The sequence below is a fragment of the Trichomycterus rosablanca genome, chromosome 3, assembly GCF_030014385.1.
Source record: "Trichomycterus rosablanca isolate fTriRos1 chromosome 3, fTriRos1.hap1, whole genome shotgun sequence".
In the NCBI taxonomy this organism is placed as follows: Eukaryota; Metazoa; Chordata; class Actinopteri; order Siluriformes; family Trichomycteridae; genus Trichomycterus; species Trichomycterus rosablanca.
Window position 1 is genome coordinate 11,622,489 of NC_085990.1, and position 17,898 is coordinate 11,640,386.

Below are 17,898 nucleotides of genomic sequence, written 5' to 3' on the forward strand. Positions count from 1 at the left end.
CAGGCTTAGTGAATGCACCCTTGCTTTTTGAACTCTTGAGTCATGTGATTAACAGTAACTTCAAGATGGCGATGCTCTCCAGACCCTACAGGGAAAGAGTGTGAATTCTGCTGAATTCTCTTTAAACACACTGTAGATTTCACACTCATGTTGTGTACTTTTATTGGACGATATTTACCATGGCTGGCATGTCTGGGTAAGTTGACTGTTATTTTATTTTGTGTTTTCACGCTAATAACGGGTATTTTCAGAGATTGAATCAAATGAACCGATTGATTCAGAAAAAGAATCGAATCTTTTGTATGGTTCGAACCAAAGAGACGCAGTTTGTTTATTTATTAGGATTTTAAAGTCATGTTTCATACTTTGGTTACATTCATGACAGAAACGGTAGTTACTCATTACACAAGTTTCAGCAGTTCACACAAGATTAATATCAAAGACAGTCAAAGACAATTTAGTGTCTCCAATTTACCTCACTTGCATGTTTTTGGACTGTTGGAGGAAACCGGAGCACCCGGAGTAAACCCACGCAGACACGGGGAGAACATACAAACTCCACACAGAAAGGACCCGGATCGCCCCACCTGGGGATCGAACCCAGGACCTTCTGGCTGTGAGGCGACAGTGCCGACCTGCTTGGTTACAGATTATTCTCAGTAAAAACCACACACAATTAATACCTGCATCACTGTATGTTTTATTATCTTCTATAGACAGTTATTTAACCAGAATCCATTTGTAAATTGTAAGCTATTTATTATTGTTGACTCAGTGATTTAGTTCATATGTGTTTGTAATCCAGGTGTATATAAATCATGATTTTTTGTTGCAGTGTCAGTTGTGTTTGCTGGGAAGATGAAGATTGTGGAGGAACCAAATACATTTGGGTAAGTCACCACATCATTCAGTCTAAGACAATTGCCCATGAGATACTAATCCACACACAGACATCTGATCACACACTTACTTGGTGTGTTCTTTGCTTTAACAGGCTGGGTCTGTTAAACATTGTTTAAATGGTATTAGAGGGCCAAGCGTGTACTACAAACCACCCTCCACCAAAACTCACTATTTATCAGTTGAGCAAGAACTTTTGAGCAAGAATCAGTTGAGCAAAAACTTTAGATGACATTGATTCTCTGAGCAAATTAAAATGTTGCACCAATTTTCATTTATTTTTTGTCTGTGTAACATTTTGCTTTAATACACTGACTATATGTAATGTGACATATGCAATAAATGAGGCAATTAAAAATGAAAATGGGGCAATTACTTTTTACAGCACTGTGTTTGGTGAATAGGGAGTGCAAGCTGCATTATCAACTGCATTCGACTAACCTCAAAATTGGGGAGCAGAAACTTAGAATCAGACAGTCCCAAATTGTGTTCTTAAGTTTGACACAGCAGTAGTGTTCCTAATTCATCAGTGTCTGTCATGTCTGTTTCTCTCAGGTTGAACAATCCTCTCCTGGCACAGAGCAACCAGCTCCGGGCCCGAGTTTCTCCGTCCCCTGTATCAGGTCCACCTCATCTGGCACGTCTGGCTGGCAAATGCTTCAGCTACACCGAGGCCATGTGAGTAGTCTTTTTACTCAACTCTGATGTAGATTCTGATAAAAGGACCATGTGTGCTGTGACCATTAAGATGATGTAATCACTCACTGATGTTTGTATGTTAATGTGTGCCTCATTTCTCATGAATAATTTCTTGTTTTCATGTGCGTTAGGTACAAGTTTGACTTCTGTCCTTTCCATAACGTAACACAGCACGAGCAGAGCTTTAGGTGGAATGCATACAGTGGAATACTGGGGTACACACACACACTCACACAAGGCAGTGTATTGAAATATGAATACTCTTAATTCAGTAATACGATTTGAACCTCAGAATTGTCTTAATTTTAATAATTAACATACATTTCACACACACACACACACACACACACACACACACACACACATAAATATAAATAACTATTTAATGTTTGTTGCTTTGTTGCTATATTGTGGGTGGCACAGTAGGTAGCACTGTCACTTCACTGCAAGAAGGGCCTGGGTTCGACTCCCCGGCCGGGTCCTAGTGTGGAGCATGTTCATCCTGTGTCCACATGGCGTTCCTCCGGGTGCTCCAGTTTTCTCCCAAGTCAAAAGACATGCAGTCAGGCCAATTGGAGGTGCTAAAATTGTCCTACGTGTAAATGTGTGTGTGTGTGTGTGCCCTGTGATGGACTAGTGACCTGTCCGGGGTGTTTCCTGCCTTTCACCCAATAAATCAGATTTGCTGTGACCCTGACCAGGATAAAGCAGTGGTAAAACAAATAACCTATTGACAAAAAAATATATGTGGCATGTGCAAAGGGTATAGCACATTTAGTATTTTAGGTAAAGGATGAGTAAGGTAGCTTATTTTTATTTAGAATCCAGCAAAACATGGAATTTAAGGTGTCCAAAATTTCACAAGACTGCACAGTATATTATGTAATTGCTAACATGTGGATTGTTTGTGTGTGATTGTGCAGTATCTGGCAGGAGTGGGAGATCCAGAATAACACGTTCATTGCTATGTGGATGAGAGAAGGTGATTCCTGTGGAAACAAGAACAGACAGTCCAAGGTGTGTGGGTGTGAAGGTGTGTGTGTCAGTGAGTGAGATAATTGCATTAACTGAAATCTCAAAATAATTAGCCAGGACATGTTTATGATTACCTGAGAATTCTTTATCATAACACCTGCTAATCTGGTGGGCAGAGGGCCAGCATGGGACTTCCTATGAGTCTTGTGAAACCACTTTTACTTTATTAAGTCTTGTTTATCACAGGGTAGCTAAATGCCAATGCATTTTCCTAAAAAGCCACTGGTGCTTGGGGAATGAATTCCATCCATTCCACCCCCAGACTAGTGTCATCAGTGGCAATCTCCCAAAGGTTTTGTGAATGCTTTATTGCTGCACTACTTTAGAGCTCAACGTAATAGTTATTTGTTAATAATGTAACATGCTTTTCTTCAGGTTCTTTTGACATGTGGTAATAGCAGTAGGTTGGTCAGAGTCTCTGAGCCGCAGACGTGTCTGTACTTGCTGGTGTTTGAGACGCCACTTGTCTGCCATGCACATTCCCTCCTGGGTAAGTGTGTAAGTGTGTGTGTTTGCATGCTAAAGATAGATCAATCGGTCCTTTTTGATTTCTAAATACATTTATTTTTTACCAGCCTCCAGGCAGGTAACAAATGAAAGGAAAAACTTATATAAATGTTTTGAGAAGTTAGGAAATTTACATCTTGGTAAGTAATCTGGTTAGAAGTCATCTTCACAATATTTTCGTCAAGTGGACAAGGGCATGTGTGGCGTACACCAAAAGAACAATACAGACCTGAATGCGTGACTTTAATTATTGTTTATATTTAAAAATTATGTGTTCATGTTCTATACAGTTCATAGAAATTTAGCTGGTAGGATCCTGTGAATTCACCTGTTCATTCCTGTGAACTCGTTGGTTTGGAACTCAGCTCTGCCATCCGGCTGAGCTGGGTAGCTACACGAACGATTGGCTGTTCTTTATACAGGGTGGGAAGCTGGATAGGGACCTCATAACTGATGCAATTACGACCTCTGCTGGCTGAGTCGAGGAATAATACATTGATCAGGTTGTGGCTCTCCATACACCATGCTGATACGCATATGAACTCGCCTTGTGCAGGTAAAAAGATGCAGTCGGCTACTTCACGTGTCGGAGGGGGCGTGTGTCAGTCTCACTCTACTCAATCAGAAGTGGGAATCAGCATCAGCAGAGAGGAAGCGTAATGCAATCTGGTAATTGGATACGACTAGATTGGAGGGAAAATTGGAAAAAATGTGCTATGGCATTTGTCACCAAGTTTCAAGCTACTCTAGGACAAGTGAAGATGCTGCAAATGGTGTTTCATCCCGCCAGGCTAGTTCCAGAGACTTGGAGAACCAAAACCAACGTGCATTGAAGCTGTTCTGGTGGCCCGTAGTGTACCAAGTCCAGACGATTTTTTTTTTTTTTATAGGTTGTTACATATCTGTAACTGTATATGTAGATGTGTTAAAATTGTGTGTGTATGTTTGTATGTGTGCACGTATAGTGTACCCAGTGCTGAGTGAAAGGCTGCGGAAAGAATGGGATGAAATTGAACAGAATCGATATGAAGATCTGATTACTGAACAGGTGACCAACACACATCAAAGTCACTCGGCATTAGTTTCAAATGTATAGTTAGATTATGTGACACATACACTTCTTCTTCTTATAAGATTCTTATGAACAATAGCCACTTAGTATAGCTCACCATAGGGGCAATATTAGCTACAGATTTAGTATGTTAACTGATCACCAGTGGTGGTCACAGATTTCACAGTCACATAGTGCTTCATTCCCTTTGTACATCTAGCCAGCCGAAGTGGTGCCACCTTCTTTTGTACTAAACATAGAAAAGATACACTTTAAAAATGTGTGTGCCTTATTTGTATAACCAGAGATGTTTTTCATTACCTTTATTATACATCTACCAAGGGAGCATAACTCTGGAATATACTGTACATATTATTACCTGCAGGGCTACAACAAGATGTTAAGGGGCTTGTTTGAAGAGGCTGGTTTTTTGAAGCTAGCTGAACAGCCCCAGAGACAGGAAGAACAATCACAGAGTCCCAAACATCAAAGTCTGGATCAGTGTAAAGAGGTGTGTATTATAGTTCATGCTAAATTACACAGATCTAAATTTATATGTATATATGTGTGTATATATAGACTTTTATGTATGTGTATATTAGTACATGCGTGTATACAGTTTTTATGTACTGTATATGTATATAGATTTGTATTTGTGTATAATAATTACATCTCTATAGCGTTATGTTGCACAATATACAGTATGTTCAGTATTATAATCAGTTTCTGCACTATTTTGTCACTTTTGCACAACTGGTTCACTTTTAATTACTTCTATTTCACTTATAATTACTTCTATTTCACCTTTAATTGCTTCTATTTTTTTTTTTTTATATTTTCAAGTTCTTTTCTCAATTTCAATTTTAAATTGTCTAATTTTCTACACTTTTTAAATTTAAAAAACATTTTTATATTTTTTTTGTATAAATATATATTTTGTAATTACTGTGGCCGAGCAGTCACAAAAGCATTTCACTGCCAGTTGTACTGTGTATGACTATGTATGTGACAAACCTTGATTCGATTCAATTTGATTAAAGAGATGAAATAATGCTATCATTTTCTACTTATGGCCAGTTTCTTTTTCACTCGTGACTCCCAACGGGGATACGACCCAGTGCAAACACCAGTGGCAGAATTCTAAAGAGAGCTGTACCACACACGATGGAAAAGTGGAATACAATTATGACTTACTATTATGAGCAATGGAGAATTAAGGACCTTGCTCTGGGGCCCAACGATATAAACTTGGCAGTGGTGAACCAGCAATGTACTGATTACTAATCCAGTACTTTAACCGCTAAGCTAAAACTACACACGGCCAGCTGTGTGTGCAAAACACCTAACAAGACCTGTGACACCAAGAATATTTAAACCAGGATGTTTTTAGTCCCATTACTGACTTTTATCCCTTTGTTTAAACTATATTTATCAAGTGTAGCTGAAAATTAAGAGAAAAAAACAGCCACAAGACAGTGGTAAAAACAAATGATTTTCTTTTCTCAAGGGTCTATCATAGTAAACAGCGTCCAGAATTTAGCAGCAAAAGTGACACTGAGCAATAAGAAAAGAAAATGTGGGCACATAATACAGATGTATTACTAACAAGGCTGCATGGGTGTCATGGTGTTGGGTCCATGATTGGGATTTGACAAAAAATGTCGTTTCCTGATTTGTTATGAGAAATTATACAAACTGCTCAATGTTTTTGAATTCTTCAAGCAAGAATGTGTACTTTACACCAAACATGCCATTAGATGTCACCAACCTTGAGGAAAAGCTGGTGTCATGGGTTACAGCAATGAAGTAACTTATTCTAATTCTAATTACAGGCTGCAGATGTTCACAGGGCTTACAGGTTGAGAAACTGTACTTGAGTAAATGTAATTGTGTGTGTGTGTGTGTGTGTGTGTGTGTGTGTGTGTGTGTGTGTGTGTGTGTGTGTGTGTGTGTGTGTGTGTATATGTGTGTTGACAGGACTTTGAGAAGCAGCATTTGGAAATAGAGCGATTGCGCTCTCTTCTCACCCAGCACAACATTTCATACAGCGTGGAGACAGGTGCAAGCCATAAGAGTTCTGGTTCACTGAAGACTAACACTCATACTGTGCATGTAGTTTCTATGAGGATTCATTCTAATAGTCATTAAAGTTTCATTTATTTCAGAATGCAATAAAACTAAGGTACAGAAAGAGTCTTTACAATATATGTGTAATTTTTACACCATTGTATGAAGCTAGCTACTATATAAGATAATTCAGAAGTGAATAACTTTACATAATGCAAAATCATGTATTAATCAATCCTCTTAGCATCTGGAAATAATAATATGTACCATTGTGACAAAGTTCTATCACAGTAAACTCATATTCCTCTGTTCCTTTTTTTATTTTTAGAAAGACCAAACACCCCAGTGACCCCTCAGCCTTTAGTACAACAGAACCGGCATCTACGTGGTGATCCAGGAATCATCCCCAACCTTTAAAAAATACAACCTATATGACAATTTATTCATGACTATTTAAGTTCAGCATTATAATGTGATCCTGTGTTTGCTAATTGAAATGTAATAAAAAGATGATATTGGTGTTTGAACTAATGCTCATTGACTTGTTTGTAACAGTGATCTGCACAGATTTATTGACTATAAAGTTTTTACTATGACAATTAAATGTTATTTTACAATAAAAGTAATACTGTGAACTCTAGCCTGCTTTTCATCTGCTGGTATTTACCCTTTTTGATAAACAACCTGAAATTTATATAATTCTGACTCATTTTCACATTACACCCACTGCATGATGCTGTACCACCTTATTTTACAGCAGGGATGTTAAAACATTGATAAGCTGTACTACATTTACACTACACAAACAGCTTAGTTGGGTGCTCAGGTGGCGCAGAGCAAAATTGTGCCATCCCACTACTACAGAGATCCAGGGTTCCAATCCCCAGAGGTGCTATCTGGTGGTCGGACAGCTACACAGACATGATTGGCTATGTCTAAGGGGGCTGGCCAAACAGCCTAGCTATTGGGAGGTGCACTTCTCAGTGTGCTCTTAGTGCAGGTCCCAAGCCTGGATAAAAATAAGCAGTGTTGTGCCAGAAGGGGTATCCAGTGGAAAAACAGCCAAATTAAGTAACGCAGACCAAAACAATGCGTTCGAATCAGAGGTGGAAGACTATTGAAATACACCACTGCACCACTCGAGCACATCTTGTGAAAGATGTTTTTCTTATAACACCACTAAACTCTGGAATAGAGTCCCACAAGGGAATGCAAGCCCTAAAGCTGTCTTGAAATTTAGATTACATTTGTTAGACCTGATGATGGTTGATTTGTTAAGTGCACTATTGAAATTTGAAACCATTTACATATATTTATGGGGCAACACTGTCGCCTCTCAGCAAGAAGGTCCTGGGTTCGATCCCCAGGTGGGGCCTGGGGATTGAGTCCTTTCTGTGTGGAGTTTGCATGTTCTCCCCATGTCTGCGTGGGTTTCCTTCGGGTGCTCCGGTTTCCTCCCACAGTCCAAAGACATGCAAGCGAGGTGAATTAGAGATACAAAACTGTCCATGACTGTGTTTGATATAACCTTGTGAACTGATTAATCTTGTGTAACGAGTAACTACCGGTTCTGTCATGAATGTAACCAAAGAGTGTAAAACATGATGTTAAAAATCCTAATAAACAAACAAACATATTTATATGCCCCATCTACTTTTTCATATTAATATATACTGTAGCTTCAAGATGAGCTTAAGGTAAACATCATCTCTTTATTACAAGCTTTCTGCATGTGCTAAAACATTATTAATAAAAAAAAACATTGCAACATGTATCATAATATCAAAGCATCTATTGTAACATCTAAGTAATGACAGCCATTATATCGTTTATTGACAAAATATAGTACCCCAACAGTATGTCATGGGTGTGTTGGAGTTTCATCTCATAATTACAATCATTTCGACAGAAGTCAGTTAGCATTAGTCTTACAGTATTTTTTTTTTAATTCAAAGCTGATAGAGCAAAACAGGAATCAGGACCCATGTTCACCTTACCTGTCTAAACATGCTTCCTCAACTTTCCTCCCTATTCCTGTTCCTCTTGTTCTCCTTCATCCTCCTCAAGTATCACTCCATTCACCGTTCTGTGCCAACTCCTCAGATTTGAGCTCTCATATTCTGAATCTGTGTCCTCATTTACAAATACTACTCCTTTTGCTCTAACCTCTTTAAACATGTGTGTTTCATCACAATTATTATTTATTTCCTGACTAACTTTAATGGATGGTTCTGCTTTAGATGTCTGGTGGATAACCTGAACCGTCACATATTCTTTCTTGTCTAGCTTCTCTTTCATTTCCATCACTGTGGCTTCATTCGTCTCAGTTTGAACATTCTCATCTGTGTGATCTGAAGTTTGACTTTCTGTAGCCGAGCTATCTGCCTGCTTCTCCAAGAAGCTCCTCAGATTTGCTGTGATATTCCTAAAATAGATCTGTACATCAGGAAGGATTATTTTTAGGATGTTGGTCTCAGCCTCAATTTTGGACACGGTTTCATACTTCTCCCTGATCATCTGGATCACCTGCCTGTGTCTTTCCTCAATTCCATTTCTCTGTTTGTCTATTTTTTTGGTCAGACTTTCTATCTGTTCTTCTCTTTGCTTGTAGATTTCATAAGCTTCTTTTAGCTGCACACCCAAGGCTCGTCTCTCCTCGTCAGTCTCTGCATGTTCGTACTCATTCTTTAGTTTAGCCATCCACTTTGCTAAAGCCACCATCTTTCCATGTTCTGTCTCAATTTGTTGTTTTATCATCGTGACATTGTTAAAAAACTCTTTTTCCAACCCTGCAATGCTCTGCTGCTCCTCCATCATTTGTTTCTCCTCCCTTTTTTGTAAAATCCATTTCTCAATATCCTCCAGCTGGTTCTTTGGGTTCTGGTACATTTTGGTAAGCATATCTTCACTATTCTTAAGAAATTCAGACACAAAATGTTGGTAATAAAGCAACATGTTGGAACTTCCTCCGTTTGCTACAAATAAAAAAAAGATAACTGGTTAGGTAATGAAGGTTTCCAACAATCTAAACCAAAGGAAATAATTTAGTCACAACAATACTGAATTACACTGATCAACAACATTAAACAACATTAAAACCACCTCCTTTTTTCTACACTCACTGTCCATTTTATCAGCTCCACTTACCATATAGAAGCACTTTGTAGTTCTACAATTACTGACTGTAGTCCATCTGTTTCTCTGCATGCTGACATGATGGTGGTGTGTTAGTGTATGTTGTGCTGGTAAGAGTGGATAAGACACAGCAGCGCTGCTGGAGTTTTTAAACACCTCACTGTCACTGCTGGACTGAGAATAGTCCACCAATCAAAAATATATCCAGCCGATACAACCCTCCACTACTGACTGAGGAGCTTCGCAACTTACACACGTCCCCTCAGACACGTGTGCAGTACTGACTGCACCTGCACAAGTTCAAATGCGGATTAACCTTGTGCACGGAGAGCCACATCCTGATCGCATTATTCCCCAACCCTGCACAGGAGCCATCAATCAGCCAGCAGAGGTCGTAATTGCACCAGTTATGAGGAACCTTGGTTCATGTAGCCTCCCAGCCCAGCCGGATGGCAGAGCTCAGATTCGATACGATGTATCTAAAATCCCAGCTCTAGTGTGCTAGCGTATTTTACCACTGTGCCACCTGAGCGGCTGGAATGTATTTTTTGACCTAGATCATGTGAATCTGGGTACAACCCATGCTGCCAGTCACTATTTGTGAAGAGGTTCTGAACTGCCCTTAGTTGGGTATTACATATATTCTTATATATTCCTTTTCATAAACATCTATAACGTAATGACACTATTGGTTGTACATTAATTCGACGTTTTTTGTTAGTTACAAGGAGTTGCAAAGCAGCCTGAGTAGAATAACTAAACACACTATCTTATCTGATTAAAAACGATGTGTATTAAGACAGAATGTACCTATTAAACAAATGTGTATCTAGTGACTAGTGGTCCATTTAAACACATTCATTGCATAAAAACAATTCACCTGTATTCAGACTTTCCTCCAGTTTTTGTTCTTTATCCTGCAGAATCACTGTAAGCTGCTGGACCTGATTGTTTCTTTCCTGAAGGTTCTGCCCCAGTCTCCTCAGTTCTCTTTTGCATAGTTCCAGCTCACTGAACATCATCCTCATACGTTCTTCCCGTTCGTACTGCACATCTGTGTCTGCATTCTGAAGAAGACTTGCCATCCTTCCCAGTTCTTTCGTTGTGGTATCCAATGCCTTAGTTTTATGGTCAAGCTCCCTTGTTTTGTTCTGCAATAATTTCTTCAACTCTAAGGTACAAAAAATGATACCATCTGGATTAGAAATACCTTATAAAATAAATGGTTCAGCTGAAATCAGATTTACCCAATTTTTACTTTCAACCAGTGTGGTCAGTTAGCCAAAACAGTCTGGCTCATATTTTTTATTATGTTTTTTATTGAGGTAAAAAAAGCTAATGTAGCTACAATATATTTTTTCTATAAATACCAATGGAAATTCAAATATATGTTATAAATAATTGAGTAGCATAGCTGATATAGTCTTTAATTACAATTAATGTTTTCCATACCCTAAGAACTTGGCAGTTAGTTGCTCTACTTGCTCCATGATGTAGGAGAGCAAGTAAGTGATGGACTGGGAGGCTGAGCAGAGAGTACTCCAATCGTGTGCCCAATGTTATGTGGCTCAAGGCTCAGAATTCCCAGTCTTTAAAGATGCACAGAAGAATAAATTGTTTAATACATTATTTGCTCCAAGGCAGGAAATCCACCTTAAGCATGTTTTTTGGGAGGAGGGAGGAAGTACCCAAATGAAAATCCATTGGCGAACTTGTCAACCGTGGGGGCAACATCTGAAAAAAAAAGATCAAATCCAGATTCCTAGAACCCATCTTGCTGTGTGGCATTAATTCTCCCTACGGTTCCAGTGTGCCTTCCAGTTTAGTCTCATCTAAATTTTGCATATGTGATTTTTTTTTCAAAGAAGCATTCAATAAAATGTATGTATTTTTTTAACTGTACATTGCTTCAGATAAACTACACACTCACCAAGGACCTGGACAGATTCCTCAGTGTCGATGATGTCAGGATCTGTGCTATTTAACTTCCCTAAAAACAAAGACATGTTATTAGCCTAAATAAACAGAATAATAAATAGTGTGGGGAAATGTTTGGCGTGGCATTGCCACTTTGAAAGGAATTGCTCAGTTGTCCTGTTACATTGTGGTTGACTTGGGCAACTGCATGTTAATGCCCATGGTTGTGAAATAGAATGAGCAATACATATAGTGTACAATATTAAAACTAAGCTAACCTCAAAACTAACATCTTAAAACACAAACTGATTAGTGTTTGACTTACTGAACAGTGACATCCATGAATGTTTGTTATTGAGGCCAGCTTGGCCTGACATTAAATGATAATAATATTTGTTATTGTTTTTATTTAAGTTGACCATGAATTAACTTTATCTGCCTCTATTTGTGGAGCTATTTTCAGTTCCTAAGGTTTTGTTCAAACCTTGTTGCCTTCCAATTTAGCCATTCACTCACTAATTAACCCTCCATTATCACATAACAGTAACCAGCCTGGATGGTAAGGGCTAACACATGCTTCCCTCAAAACACTGATTGTCAATCACCAACTCCAGACATCACAAGGTAGCTAAACATACTTGGAGCAGAGTACTCTGTATACTTGAGCTAACAAAAGCTCTTGATAATTGATCTCAGCTAAACAATTATGGTCAATTTAGCTATAGTATTTCTCAACAACAGTTGCACCCCCTTAGAACCATTCTAATGTGCCTTATATACAAATAAGTTGTCTTTTCAACAGTTTTAAAAGACTAATCAATGTTCCCTCTGGCAAAATGCAGATGTCTAATTAAAACTAGTCCTGAAAACCCATGTACAGTATTGCCTAACCTTTAGAAGAAAGTCTTGAATCTGATCAAGATAGAGTGAATTCTGGGGACTGAAACTGAGGAAACTTGTTGTAGTAATTTCTGTTTAGAGTAGATTTTTGTTGGCTTTGTTGGCTGGCATTTATTATTTTGTACATAATGAATACACAATATCATTTAACACTTAAAATCTAGTCCTCAGTGAATAGATATTAAGATAAGGAGTTTACCTGTAACTGTTGATTGAGTGAGTGACAGCTGCTGGATCTGGTTATTCTTCTCCTGCAATTTCTTTCCCAGCATCTCAAGTTCGCTTTTATACATTTTCAGAGCACTGTACATGGTCTTCATACGTTCATCCTTCTCATGAGCTAGGTTACTCATGGTTTCCAGATCCGAGTCTTTATAATGCAGGAGACTTGCATTACTATTTAGCATTTCACTCATGATTTCCAACTCCTTTGTTTTATCTTCAAGCTTTTTCTCTTTGACTTGCAACAATTTCTTCAACTCTTTAAATAATATGAAAAAAACATATAAAAAAAACAAATAATAACTTTACAAATACTCATACAACAGTCCATTTATATATGTAAGTTTGACTGGAATTGATAGGTGAACATTACTATTTACACAAACTTAGAATGTAGTTAATTAGTCAAGACATGCCTGGCCTGGTAACTGCTTGTTGCTTCTTTGATGCTGGTCTGCAAATTTTGCACTGGAGCTAATGTAGCTAACAAGTGAATAGCTACTCTTATATAAGCTTTACTGAAACTATACAGTATGGTCCATGCACACCTCTAACTTAATCCTGTTCTTAAATAATATTGTAAAGATTTGCTACAGTGGTTTAGGACACAGTAAATACCACAACATTAACAACAACAATAACAATACATTGTATTAAATGTCAAAATCGCATTACTGTATAGCAAGATGTGGGTTGGAAGAAAACTGGTACCCAGAGAAAAATCACACATGGACTGGAAAAAATACAAAACTTCTTACAGATAGTAAGCAAAAGTGAGGAAAGACCCCAGATCCTCAAGACCCATACTGCTGTGCACCACCCACTTTAATGGGTGCAGCGCCAAGCTGCCAATATTGGATTATTACGGTGCAGTTTGATGTCATTTTATCTTTTATAAATACAGACTATTGAGAAAAATTATTATTTAAAAATAAACTAAATATATGAAGAATCAATGGGAAATAAACCTCTATTGCTTGTTAGCAATATTAGTTTTTGTTGCTCCAGTTGAAATTAAAAAGGAAACTTTGTTGTACATTTACTAATTGGATTTGATCAGCAGTTAATATCACCAGAACAAGAAAACACCCACCAATTAGTTGGATAGATTCCTCCATCTCCAGATTTTTCTTTTCTGTGATCATTGTCCCCGCTGTGGATTTACAAACATACAAACATTATTAGATTCTATTTTCAGGTCTTCAAATTTCCAATTATTTTGGCTTTATGTTTGGAGTTATTGTTTTGTTAAACTGTCCAGATTTAGTTTCTTGGTCCATTATATAATGTTGCAGTACCCACTCCATTTTAGACCCATAAACATTCCACTAGTTGATGATCAGATTTGTCCTGACAGAGATTAATAAAATGTTTGCTATGGCTCTTCTATCATTTCCTTTCAAGGGTTTAATAACTTTGTCCCTGAAACCTGTGCTTCGACTGGCTATTCTAAATTGCATCTGGGTGTGGGAAAACCTGAAGGAACAGACACTAACTGGGGATGCACTATGAATCCAGGTCCCCATGACACTGGAGCCTTGTGGCTTCCACACTACCTATGTTATTAAAATGGCCTGGAAATGCTGTTAATTATCTGGTCGCCTGACAGTTATTGTGTTTAAATAGCATCCTCCTATATCACTTCTATATCTAATTTTAGTAGTAAGTAGTTTAGTAGTTTAGTAGCATTCAGTGGCAATTAAAATTCCAGTATTTTAATCTAAAACATTAAATAAAAACACAGAACTTACGGCTATCAGGTGAAGTTGGTTCCATTCCTAAATAAAACAGAGGTCAAATAAAAGTTATGAATAAAAGTTATGAAAGTTATGAATGCAAACTCATCCTTTATTAAGAAATTAACATTGCAAACCACTTAATAAACAAAATAACAAATATATTCTTTTTTATTAATACAGCTGCAGAATGTATTTCTTTTGTACCAACATTTTCAATGTAAAAAATTGTCAGTACTGTATATGTTTTAACTCCTTAAGCTATAATCAATATACAGTATATGATACTAGATGTACCATACAGATCATATTGTACACATTATTAAAACAAACCTAGTAAACCAGTATAAAATAGTGCAATGTTGTTTGGTTGCCATTAACATCACTTGTAAGATTAGCATTATAAAAGTAAGAGTAACAGAAACCAACAAAAGTTTCTTATAAAGTGAATTACCAGATGAAAACGCTGTTATATAATAATACCCTCTGGGTACGAATGGGCTTACTGTAAATACAGAGATTCAGATCTGTCAGAGGAACAGGCACAGACTTATAAGTCTACATTTGAGTCCGAGTATCATTCTTTGGTACCTAGTTTGGTCTGCACATTGTGCTGTTTTTTAGACTGATGTTAAATTAACCTTACCTTTAAATGAAAATGTAGTTATACTTCTTTGTGTTGCTTTTATTCATGTACTTCTTTGTTGATGTATTTTATATATACATATGTACCTACTACCACAGCTACCACCCTAAAAGGGTAAGGGTTGACACATGCTTCCTCTAAGAAACCCTGCAATGTACTGACTATTTATAAAATTGTTCTTCAAGCAATCTAAAATGCTTCTAAACATGCTAGAAGGAGGGTGTTATCTGGCCTGCTCACAGATACCTAAGATGGCCAGTGTTGCTTTGTTCAATACGGGATCAAAAACACACTAAAAAAAAACAACGAACCATGTCCCTTTTTGAGGGCAGTAAAACATCATTCTAGGACTGATGTTATACCCCATCGGATACTAAAAATACATTACATATACATCATCTATACATATGTGCATGCCATAAATCCACCATAACTTACCTGACATACATAAACGTATAGACTTTTCCACCTTGTTTTGGCCAGTAAGGACTTGACAGATGTAGACTCCTGTGTCCATTTGTCTGACGCCTTTCAGAACCAGAGACACATTTCCCTTTGCCAGCTCCTGTGTGAACATGCTCATTCGACCCTCGTACCCTCTGCCTACACTCACCTGCCCATTTTTATATTGGTAAATGCATTCATTTTCTCGAAACCACCTGATCTCCATGGGTACAGCACTGGTTTCAGGTGAGAGGTAAGAGGACAGTGTGACGTCATCACCTGGGTAGGCTAACACCCGGTTATAGCGGCAGATTAGTATGAACATGGCTGTGAATAGAAAACATAAAACACTGTGATCAAAAGCATATCAAAAACAGATATCAAAAATCCACTTTTACAGGGTGTACTAATGCATTAATGTATAGAACTATTTGGCATACAGTATAGCATGAAAGTATAGGCTGCACTGGATTGTGTTGTAAGCCATAACTAACCACCGGGCGGGGCAGCACGGTGGCCAAGTGGGAAGCACTGTCGCCTCACAGCAAGGTCCTGGGTTCGAACCCCTCGTGGGGTGGTCCGGGTCCTTTCTGTGTGGAGTTTGCATGTTCTCCCCGTGTCCGCGTGGGCTTCCTCCGGGTGCTCCGGTTTCCTCCCACAGTCCAAAGACATGCAAGTGAGGTGAATTGGAGATACTAAAATGTCCAAGACTGTGTTCAATATAACCTTGTGAACTGATGAATCTTGTGTAATGAGTAACTACCGTTCCTGTCATGAATGTAACCAAAGTGTAAAACATGATGTTAAAATCCTAATAAACAAACAAACAAACCAACCAACAGGCTGCAGGTTGTGAGCCCCTGGCTTAAAAGCTGCTGTTTTAAAAAACACTTGACTGGAATTCATTGGGGATCACATAGACAAAGAGAAAGTTGAAAGCAGGAGCAGAGGTTCCTTTATGGCAGGGCAACTTCTAAGTCCACAGCAAAAGCTTGGTTTGCTGTGGACATTTTCCTCTCAGGATAAGGTAAAGGTTTTGGGTATTTCACCTGCCCTTGGTAGGAGTCACATTTTTAATGTCATGCAGCTTATAAATAAAGTGCAAACCAGTCTATTAATAGTAATGATCAAACTAGTAATTATATTCTTTGTACATACAGTTTTTATCTGATATCAGCAATAAATAGGAAATCAGTACATTCTTTTCTTACCTGCCGTTTACAGCTCCTTCCGTCCTTCGTCTGGGCAGAAGTGTGTGTGAACTAACATGCTTTCACACACACAGTCTCACACACATACCTACATGCAGACACACCCATCTGTCAGAACTGCTCAAACACTTCAGTGACCTGAATGTGCTGCAGGCTATAACACCAGAGAACTCCTTTGTTAACAGCATGCGTACTTACATAATGCACACACAATTCAAAACTCAGGTGAGTCTGTTCACAGTCAAGCGAGCTCTACATTGCAGAAGGCTCAAAGGTTGCAATGCAAAAAAGAAGCCCCCCCTTTTCATTTTGTTTTTAAATCTGAATATAAAAGCATCCTGTTTTCACTCTTGTTGTTATTTAAAATCTAATGAGAAGGAAACTGAAATTATTTGGCATTTGGGTGGAGCTCTTTATGGCTCACAGGCACACCCACTTTTATGATGCACTGATGTGGATTAGTTTAATTCATTACATAGGCACTGTGCCATGTAGCTCCCTGGGAATATTTGGTCTGGTGCATCTAATACATTCCTTGCCAAAAAATTTAAAGGTCTGGAATGCTAGTCCACATACAAATGTAGAATTCCCACTTAACCCCTTTCTACTTACTGTATATTACTTATATCTACGATATCACATAAAATCTAAACACATATATACAAAAAAATAATATAAAAACCATGGTAATAAAAAACTCCATTTGTCAGTCAAGTTAGGAATTGTAATTAAGTGCTAATAATTAAAATGATCACTTCACAATATGTAGTACATAATATTTAAATGTAGGAAAATAAATAAATGTAACAGAGACTATGTAACGCGTTATAACCCACCTTTAATGAACACAACTGTATCATTAATAGCATATCGCCTTGTGTTATTCTCACAAGCCTATCTCACATAGCCTATCCCAGCTTTTCAATGGGCGCAAGGCACACAGTAACACCATGGACGAGGCACCAGTCCATCACAGGGCAGACACACATACACACACCCATTCACCTATAGGGCAATTCAGTGTCTCCAATTAACTTGACTGCATGTTTTTGGACTGTGGGAGGAAACCGGAGCTTCCGGAGGAAACTCACGCAGACACAGGGAGAACATGCAAACTCCACACAGAAAGCACACAGTGCACAAGTCTTTATCTTTCATAATAATAATAATAATGTTGTATGAGTTATTTGGGTTTTAGTCAGTATATCAGCTGTGAACTAGTTGGCTAGGCTAGATATTGACACTTTCACACGGCTGTTCCTACCTTATTACTAGGGATGGGCGGATCGATCCAAATATTGATAGTATCGATACTTCGGTTTTACTTTTTCTCCGCTACATTCAGCATGTTTCTCCCGTTTTATCACAAAGTAGAAACCATGTCACGCCGCTCATCTTACAATTTACATGCACAGTTCACTCCTCCTG

General features: G+C 38.1%; 2 protein-coding genes across 3 annotated transcripts; one reads left to right on the plus strand and one right to left on the minus strand.

The window, feature by feature from the left end:
- The first annotated feature begins 60 nt into the window (after window positions 1-60).
- gnptg (N-acetylglucosamine-1-phosphate transferase subunit gamma) lies at window positions 61-6,790 on the plus strand. Of its 2 annotated transcripts, none has more exons than XM_062992689.1 (10): window positions 61-196; window positions 836-890; window positions 1,456-1,578; window positions 1,731-1,814; window positions 2,523-2,616; window positions 3,010-3,124; window positions 4,107-4,189; window positions 4,578-4,703; window positions 6,170-6,251; window positions 6,588-6,790. In XM_062992689.1, the coding sequence occupies exons 1-10, from the start codon at window positions 148-150 to the stop codon at window positions 6,674-6,676; spliced, it is 900 nt and encodes a 299-aa protein (XP_062848759.1). In that variant the 5' UTR covers window positions 61-147; the 3' UTR covers window positions 6,677-6,790. The 2 variants fall into 2 exon arrangements, with proteins under 2 accessions (XP_062848759.1, XP_062848760.1); XM_062992690.1 differs by lacking the exon at window positions 61-196 and adding an exon at window positions 642-659.
- A 1,277-nt stretch (window positions 6,791-8,067) lies between these two features.
- LOC134310924 (probable DNA double-strand break repair Rad50 ATPase) lies at window positions 8,068-17,893 on the minus strand. Its single transcript, XM_062992688.1, has 9 exons — window positions 17,735-17,893; window positions 16,471-16,558; window positions 15,254-15,586; window positions 14,185-14,211; window positions 13,527-13,586; window positions 12,411-12,692; window positions 11,325-11,384; window positions 10,275-10,565; window positions 8,068-9,234 (listed from the first exon to the last, which is right to left on the minus strand). The coding sequence occupies exons 3-9, from the start codon at window positions 15,582-15,584 to the stop codon at window positions 8,288-8,290; spliced, it is 1,998 nt and encodes a 665-aa protein (XP_062848758.1). The 5' UTR covers window positions 15,585-15,586; window positions 16,471-16,558; window positions 17,735-17,893; the 3' UTR covers window positions 8,068-8,287.
- Between the last annotated feature and the right edge of the window lie 5 nt (window positions 17,894-17,898).

Excerpts from the sequence above, each read along its gene's own strand:
- gnptg (XM_062992689.1), top strand. The coding sequence starts at position 148 with ATGTTGTGTACTTTTATTGGACGATATTTACCATGGCTGGCATGTCTG. Across the intron at positions 1,579-1,730 it reads TTCAGCTACACCGAGGCCAT|GTACAAGTTTGACTTCTGTC; the intron begins GTGAGTAGTCTT and ends CATGTGCGTTAG. Across the intron at positions 4,190-4,577 it reads AAGATCTGATTACTGAACAG|GGCTACAACAAGATGTTAAG; the intron begins GTGACCAACACA and ends TATTACCTGCAG.
- LOC134310924 (XM_062992688.1), bottom strand. The coding sequence starts at position 15,584 with ATGTTCATACTAATCTGCCGCTATAACCGGGTGTTAGCCTACCCAGGT. Across the intron at positions 13,587-14,184 it reads ACCAACTTCACCTGATAGCC|CGGGGACAATGATCACAGAA; the intron begins GTAAGTTCTGTG and ends GTAAATCCACAG. Across the intron at positions 9,235-10,274 it reads GGAGGAAAGTCTGAATACAG|CAAACGGAGGAAGTTCCAAC; the intron begins GTGAATTGTTTT and ends TTTTATTTGTAG.